This window comes from Pavona decussata, unplaced genomic scaffold, assembly GCF_977016875.1.
Source record: "Pavona decussata unplaced genomic scaffold, jaPavDecu1.1 SCAFFOLD_6, whole genome shotgun sequence".
NCBI lineage: Eukaryota > Metazoa > Cnidaria > Anthozoa > Scleractinia > Agariciidae > Pavona > Pavona decussata.
Window position 1 is genome coordinate 1 of NW_028145430.1, and position 7,808 is coordinate 7,808.

The following is a 7,808-nucleotide window of genomic DNA, read 5'->3' on the forward strand; positions in this document are numbered from 1 at the left end:
CATGAATGAAACATGACCTGTGAACTTCCTAGAAAATGTGTCAGAATTTAGCGATGATTAACCGCGCCAACGCATCGAAAATCTGGCCCAAAACCCGGTCTTTTAGCGCTCAAGTCTAGCTTTCTTCAACAGGATGTTACTTTTTCCTTGGTAATTTGTAATTTTTATCATCTTTCGGTATAGTTTTGTCTCCTCACTTTTTTCTTTAATTGTTAATACTGCTTTGTTGACAGATCTCGTGTGAAAGCAGCCTATGAGTGATGGCGATTTCCGCTCTAAAGAAGGTCATTATTATCGTTGTCATATGCAGCAGTAGTGCGTATTCGTCGAATTCGTACTCTGAATCCTCCCTTACGGTTAGTAGTGCGCTGAAATTGTTTTTTCCCTTGTTTTTATCCAATGATTTTGTTTTTATAGTTTACTATTGCTGGGTAATTAAATTCCATTTTTATCTTACAGAATGGGATTGCGGGAGGAAATGGAGACTAACGTACATTTGGAGGGTACTGTTAACGGGCACTCCTTTACAATTAAAGGCGAAGGAAGAGGCTACCCTTACAAGTAAGAAAAGTTGTAAAACGATTTTAACCATTTACCGGTTTTAACATTAAAATGCTCTTACTATGAGGTAGAGTGTATCTATCTGTCTTCTCCCGGCGAGCAACCGAGATAGGCGACCCCAGAAAACTGGTTTCCTTCAGGCTAGAGCAGCAGACACGAGGGGCTATCTTTGTTTTCGTACATCATTATCTGAATTAATTCATTAGAAGGTAAAAAAAGAAAAAAAAAAAAAAAAAACCCGTACAGGTAATGAATGTTTGGCAAGAATTCTCTTCAGTCTGTTCTAGCCACACTAATCCTTGCAAAAGTCCACTCTTTTAGCGTTTTTTTTTTTTGTGAAACTTGTGACCTCTCGACGTGATTCAAAGACTCTCTTTTCATTTGTAACCATCTTCGTTTGCTTCTATGGATGTTTCCTTTTACGCTTAAGTAATAAGATTTCCATTCGCCGCACCATTGCGGCAGCAACAAATCGTGTAGATTTACTAAATTGTGGGCCAAGCTGTTTTCGTTTAGTGTAAGCTGACTGTACGTTACGATTGTGAATATTGTCAGTATTATAATTATTGTAAGTACTTTTAACATTGTAAGCATTGTCAGCAATGTAAGTACAGTAAATATCATTAGCATACTGTAAGTATAGTGAGTAATGTTCGTATTATAAGTCATGTCTTAATCATTATATTCTTATTAATATATTTTGTATTTATAGATTATTGGGGTTTTATATTAAAAAAAAAACAGTTCAGTGTTGAAACTGAGTAAATTTGAAACGAGCAATGCAGGTAGTTCGAGATAATTGAAAGCTTTTCTCTTTTTTATGAAGCAACGTTTATTTATCTTCTTAGCGCAACAGGCTACAACTGCGACTGATACTTTATTGCACACTCAACACGCTACAAACTAAGTAGGACTACAACTAGTTTGCACTTAATGCACTTCGTTTAACGCAGAGTAATCATGAAGTTTCGTGACTGTTGTGCGTCCTCTCTTATGCCGAAATTTTTTAAATTGCCACTCCGAATGTGGCACTCCAACTTGGTGTGGCGCTGTTGCAATTCTGGAAGTCTTTGCTGAGACCACTGAAGAGCACAAAGTGTCGCTTCTTGTTGGGATGCTACCTTTGCCAACTTTAAAGTTGTCGCTCTCATCTTAGAATTCAGATTTTTCACTTCGACTTGCAAATCTTCAACATGCGTGCTTTTGTTTTTTTGCTCTAGATCTTTTAATTTTCTCTTGTATGTAGTGAACTGGTAATATTTGTAAGAGGGTAGACAGCTTATCCTCGATGCTGTCAAGTCTCGCATTTGCATCGCAGCACCGTTGGTCGGCATGTTCCCGAACTTCCGGGCAATCTTCCTCATCAGTCAGAGAACACTGCCTTCCCTTGTACGTTTACGGCGATGCCTTTCTTTGGTCCATTCTTCGGACAATCCTTTCTGTTGGTCTCCTTCCATCATCTTTCCTTTAAAAACTAAACATTTAGCAACGTTTCAACAGGCAAAGGGATAATTATTCCTAGCTCACATGATGCACGTTCTTCGCCCAGTCCCAGTCCTGAGAGTTATTTCTGATTAAAACGCAAAACGCGCCAGATATTTTCACTATCAATGCGTAGAGGGAAATTTTTTTGCCCCTTCCCCTTCCCCTCCCCCTCCCCCATTAAGCAGACCTTTTTCCTTCAATTCTTCCCAGATTTTCTGATAGACTCGAAATACTTTATACTTTTTTTAAGGGGAGAGCAGTTTATGAGCCTTGAGGTCATCAATGGTGCTCCTCTGCCGTTCTCTTTTGATATCTTGACACCAGCATTCATGTATGGCAACAGAGTGTTCACCAAGTACCCACCAAACATACCAGACTATTTCAAGCAGACGTTTCCTGAAGGCTATCACTGGGAAAGAAGCATTTCCTTTGAAGATCAGGCCGCATGCACGGTAACCAGCCACATAAGGTTAGCGTCATACAAAAGTGCTGTCGGTTGAGCCTGAGCTGACAACTAAGCTCCCATTAGATGCATTGAGTCTGTTTCGTTATGGGTTTGCTTTTATTTGACAAATTTTAATTTAAATGGGTGTCTTCTGCGATGGAACAATAACGATGCCCTCACTCTCAAGTGGTAAACTACAAAACAATTAAGACTGTTCGCTTAATTAACAATGTCCCTCTGATGTGACTTGTAACTCCTCATTATGTAACTTTGATGTTTTTATATACGAGCTGAATACGGCTTTCTATTTCGTAATTATTTCTTAACTGTCTGAGCGACAATAGCTACTGACAATATAACTTACACAGTGAATCTCAATACATATCCTGCCAGGATAGCTCTTTACCAGAAGAACATTTAAATAATGATGATCATGTTAATGGGAATGGACTCACTAAACTCAGGAATGTGGGACCAGCCATGTTTTTTGTATGCGATTGATCACTGAATAAGAAAAATAAGAACTGCCTTTCATTATCCCTAGTGCCTTCGCGTCACGAGCCAAAAAATCGTCTGCAAGGGAAACTACAACGAGTACCGAGTAGGAGGAAAAATGCTAAGCTTACTTCAAGTCTGGAAATGAGAAAATACCCGAGTGTTGTATCCCTCAAGATTAAAAGAGTTCTCCTAGAATGTCATGTTTACACTGATTACAACCGACTCTTTTTTCAACAGGTTGGAAGAGGAAGAGAGACGTTTTGTCAACAACGTCAGATTTCACTGTGTGAACTTTCCCCCCAATGGTCCAGTCATGCAGAGGAGGATACTGCAATGGGAGCCATCCACTGAGAACATTTATCCGCGTGATGGGTTTCTAGAGGGCCATGTTGAAATGACTCTTCGGGTTGAGGGAGGTGGCTATTACCGAGCTGAATTCAAAAGTACTTACAAGTAAGTTAATATCAAGTGTCATGGGGTTTTGACCCGTTTTGAAAACTTTCACTTAGCTACAAACTAGAACAACAAGAGGAAATAAATCAACTCAATTCTCATCTGTTCTATCGCATTTCGAGAACTTGAAAAACGTTATCCTATTATTTTGGAGTTTCAGTCCATTTCAATTTAACTCTCTCTGGTTAGAGGTAGCAATAAACAATTTTATTGCACTGGGATGATAATTTGCTAAAAAAAAAACTATGACAATCATTTTTTTTTGTTTTTGTCTCTGTTGACAAACAAACATTTTGGGGCTTTTGAAATTACGTCAAATTCGCGTGAAACTTCCCCTGTAAGTAATTTGACTACTTGTGTCGATTGTATACTCTACCACTGAGTTGTAAGAGAGTCTCGTGGTGAAAAAGACTACACAACTGAGTTGGAGTTGCTTGCTTGCTTGTTAGCATCACTTTGAAGAATTTTCACTTATAAAACAGGATTCCACTTGCTATATCATAGTGTCTCTTCCCAGCTAACCTAGTAAGCTCAGGGTCACTTAACCGAGAACATTTGTTCCTTTGCAGAGGAAAGACCCCAGTCCGCGACATGCCAGACTTTCACTTCATAGACCACCGCATTGAGATTACGGAGCATGACGAAGATTACACCAATGTTAAGATACGTGACGTATCCCATGCTCATAACTCTCCGCTGCCGACTAGGTATTAAGCGGAAAAGGCAAGGCAACAAGACGCAAAACCGCGCTGTTTGTCCCATTTCATAAGAGATTCGACAACTGTGCTTCTTTGCCATTTGATTTAAATTAGTTTAAATTAACTCTCTGGGCTGATGTTGAAGTTTTGATTGCTAAGTGAGAAAATCTTTGTGATTATTAAATTTGTTGCCTGAAGCAAGTTTAGTGAAGTCTTCTATTTCCCCGGTAAAAGCCAGTTTTCCCGTCCTCATATCCCTCGTCCCTTTCTCCTGTACTGCAAAATTAAAAATCTTGGAACAGGGTGGAATGATCATTCACAAGAAATGAGGTGGAAAAAACTGTCAAAGGTCCCAAAAAGATGCCTGTAAGAAGTTGTTCAAGAAAAGAAAAGAAAAAAGAGAAATTTGCATGCCTGGAGAAAAATTATGCGTAAAATGATGGTTGCAAGAAAAAGGGTGCAGTGAAAATTTCTTTGTCCCCAACTCCGAAGATTTGCAAACTAAAAGAAATGCAAACTATATGACGATCCGAAGTTTCTTTTAAAAATAACTACTTCTCACGCTATCCCTCGTATTTAAGGACAATACCACCTTACACCGCAGTATTTTTGCATTAAAACTAGCCGGGTTAAAGCAGATCTTACGAAATGCCGTTAAGATCCAGAAATGAAATTGCGGTTAACCAAGCATTCTTTAGAGATAATTAAACAACGCTATGTACAAAAAGCATTAAGATACATAACGGTGTTTGACATTTTTTGACTAATTGAAGCTTTCATTATCTCTGAAAAATGTGCTGTTAAACTCAATTTTCTTTTTGGATTTCGAAAGCCCGCATAGTCAAAAACTTTGAATTAGAAGGCATCCTCCGGAGTTCTTTCCAAATAAATTCAAAACTTGTTCAGTTGTTTGGTCCGCGTCGAACATTACTTTAAAACATTAACCATAAGCAAAAATATAGTTAAATGCAAGAATATTAGCAACAGTCTTGGATAAAATTTCGAATAAATTGACGATATGCTAAGAAACTTTCGGAGAAAATAGCTCTTCTTCTCACAATATCAAAGGAATTATATTCTTGAAAGTTATATACCAGAAATAAACAGTGTCCTTTTTGAGAGTAAAAAGGTAGTTCTTTATTTTGATTTTGATTTTTTGTTTACTTGAACAAGTAGGCTCGATCGACGAGGATATAACTGGAGGGGGCAGTTTCTGTTTCAAAGGCCAATATATCAGAGAAATCGTTCGCAATAGCTACAGAAAAGGCGCCGAAAAATAATGTGGACTATTTTCGAAGGTGTTGCCGAACGGTAGAGTAAAGAATAGTCCTTTACGACTTGCACATCAACAACAAAGGAATGTCAGCGTCTAGAATGAAACTTTTGCAGATGTCTTGCGATGGGAGTTTTCCAAGACGGAGTTATGTTTTTGTAGCACAAACCAGACAGATATGCCGTGCATCCGGCAGCGACACACGAAGAACGCCTCTATCGTCTTACCAGTTTTGTGCGTCACAATTGAAATCAAAACTCCACTGGGTTCACGTTTTCTTTCGATTTGTGTGGGTTCGGTATTGTCTCCTTACTTTTCTTTCTTCTCTCTCTCTCTCTCTCTCTCTCTCTCTCTCTCTCTCTCTCTCTCTCTCTCTCTCTCTCTCTCTCTCTCTCTCTCTCTCTCTCTCTCTCTCTCTCTCTCTCTCTCTCTCTCTCTCTCTCTCTCTCTCTCTCTCTCTCTCTCTCTCTCTCTCTCTCTCTCTCTCTCTCTCTCTCTCTCTCTCTCTCTCTCTCTCTCTCTCTCTCTCTCTCTCTCTCTCTCTCTCTCTCTCTCTCTCTCTCTCTCTCTCTCTCTCTCTCTCTCTCTCTCTCTCTCTCTCTTTTTTCTTTTTTTTTCGCTTCCAAGAAAAAAAAAATAGACACTTACACTCTATACAACATCATGAATCAAGAACTGAAAAACATGACAGCTTGGCTATCAACAAACAAATTATCACTTTATGTCAATAAAACTCATTTTATGACTTTTAAAACTAAAAATAGGGCGTTTTCTCAGCGAAAGAACAAGTAAAATATACAAAATTTTTAGGGTTATTAATTGATAAAGAACTCTCTTGGAAATACCAGATAAATATCATGTAACAATGAAAATATCAAAATTAACGGGAATAAGTGTTGAGGCCAGACATCACTTATCCAAAAAAACTTTACTAAACATATATTACACTTTGATTTATCTTTATCCGATATACTGTAATATGGTATGGACAAACACATATCCTACTAGACTCAAACCTTTTTTCTATGATACAAAAAAAAAAATAGTAAGACTAATGACATTCTCTAGCTACAGAAAAGGAACCGGACCAATTTTCACTTCACTTAAGTTATTAACTATATATCAACTGAAATTATGCTTCACAAACAAGCTAACATCAAACTCTTTATTTTGCCTTGCATCCTTTACATCTCGTGTTATTGGGTTTTTACAAAACTCATTATTTTTTCAAGAGGCAAGAGGATCTGGTGGTGTGCAAAATGAAAAAAAAAAAAAAAAAATAAACAAATTCCCAAACTTTGCCAGGACATAGCTCTAGATGAAGTATTGCTAAAAAAAATACTTTGAGTTCGATTAGACTTTTATTTTTGGCGAACGGCGACAAAGTCTGATTGGCCGCTCCCACATAGGTTTTCACGGCTTCCACACCATACGTTACTTGAAAGTCGACTAAAAATAAACATAGCAGTAAATCTGATCATCATCATGAAATGTCTTAATCAAAAGAATGCATATGTAGGAACAGTCTGAAGTGTTATTTGTTCAATTCCATCGTGAACTAAATATTAAGTGGATTTTAGTTCCACATTTCGCCGATTTTGGCGGAGCAAAAACATGGCAACATTGGGAGGGTAAAATTGGTCCTTGGTACATGGCGTGGTTTCGTATCAAGTACATCGAGCAAAACAGCAGAGTTTCATCTTCAAATAACTGCAATAAAATTTTTGGGCTACGTTAAATATATAATTAAGAGCGCCAAACAAAAGTGACCCAACGGTCAAATTACGCAGTTCCTTGTCACACATTAAAAGGCGTGAAATCAACAAAGTGCTCTTAAAAAATAGTGGGCCGACGTTTCGCCAAAAATCGTTACTGTTGCGATGATAATGCCAATTTTTAACATTATTTTTCCTTTCTAAGTTCTTAGTTTCTGTAATTGTTTTGAATTTCAAGCGGTTGATTTTTGTTACGAGCCAAATTCAAATCGCTATTTACCCTGGTTAAGGTTGCAAACGGGTTGTACATGTAAGCCGTAAAGGAGACTGATTTACTATCATTTTTGAATCACAGTAGACAACACAAAGGTAATTTTTTTTTTTCTGATGGGAGAAATAAATATATGAGTAAAATATAAATTCCTAGAAACTGAAGAGAGACGGTTTCCAGTTTTGAGCTGGAGGCGTCATTGGATGCTCTGGAATGCGTTGCACAACAGAAAGACAAAGGATTGTAACGGTGGGGAAGGGAAATAGTTTGCACGGACAGGACTGATGGGGGCTACGCCAACTTTAAAACATTGATATGGAAAGATCATTAAAAAAAAGACATGAAAGAACAGAAAAACAGAATTATTTTCTTTTCCCTTTGCATCTATTGACATCCGATTTGTTTCCGG

At 37.8% G+C, this 7,808-nt stretch overlaps 1 protein-coding gene across 2 annotated transcripts; it reads left to right on the forward strand.

The window, feature by feature from the left end:
* Positions 1 to 261: 261 nt before the first annotated feature.
* Positions 262 to 4,360, forward strand: LOC146488986 (GFP-like fluorescent chromoprotein cFP484). Of its 2 annotated transcripts, XM_085111069.1 has the most exons (5): positions 262 to 356; positions 460 to 561; positions 2,297 to 2,515; positions 3,227 to 3,442; positions 4,012 to 4,360. In XM_085111069.1, the coding sequence occupies exons 2-5, from the start codon at positions 461 to 463 to the stop codon at positions 4,154 to 4,156; spliced, it is 681 nt and encodes a 226-aa protein (XP_084967195.1). In that variant the 5' UTR covers positions 262 to 356; position 460; the 3' UTR covers positions 4,157 to 4,360. The 2 variants fall into 2 exon arrangements, with proteins under 2 accessions (XP_084967195.1, XP_084967188.1); XM_085111062.1 differs by lacking the exons at positions 262 to 356; positions 460 to 561 and having other exon boundaries at positions 1,411 to 2,515.
* The last annotated feature ends 3,448 nt before the right edge of the window (positions 4,361 to 7,808 follow it).

Excerpts from the sequence above, each read along its gene's own strand:
- LOC146488986 (XM_085111062.1), top strand. The coding sequence starts at position 2,172 with ATGCGTAGAGGGAAATTTTTTTGCCCCTTCCCCTTCCCCTCCCCCTCC. Across the intron at positions 2,516-3,226 it reads ACGGTAACCAGCCACATAAG|GTTGGAAGAGGAAGAGAGAC; the intron begins GTTAGCGTCATA and ends TTTTTTCAACAG. Across the intron at positions 3,443-4,011 it reads GAATTCAAAAGTACTTACAA|AGGAAAGACCCCAGTCCGCG; the intron begins GTAAGTTAATAT and ends GTTCCTTTGCAG.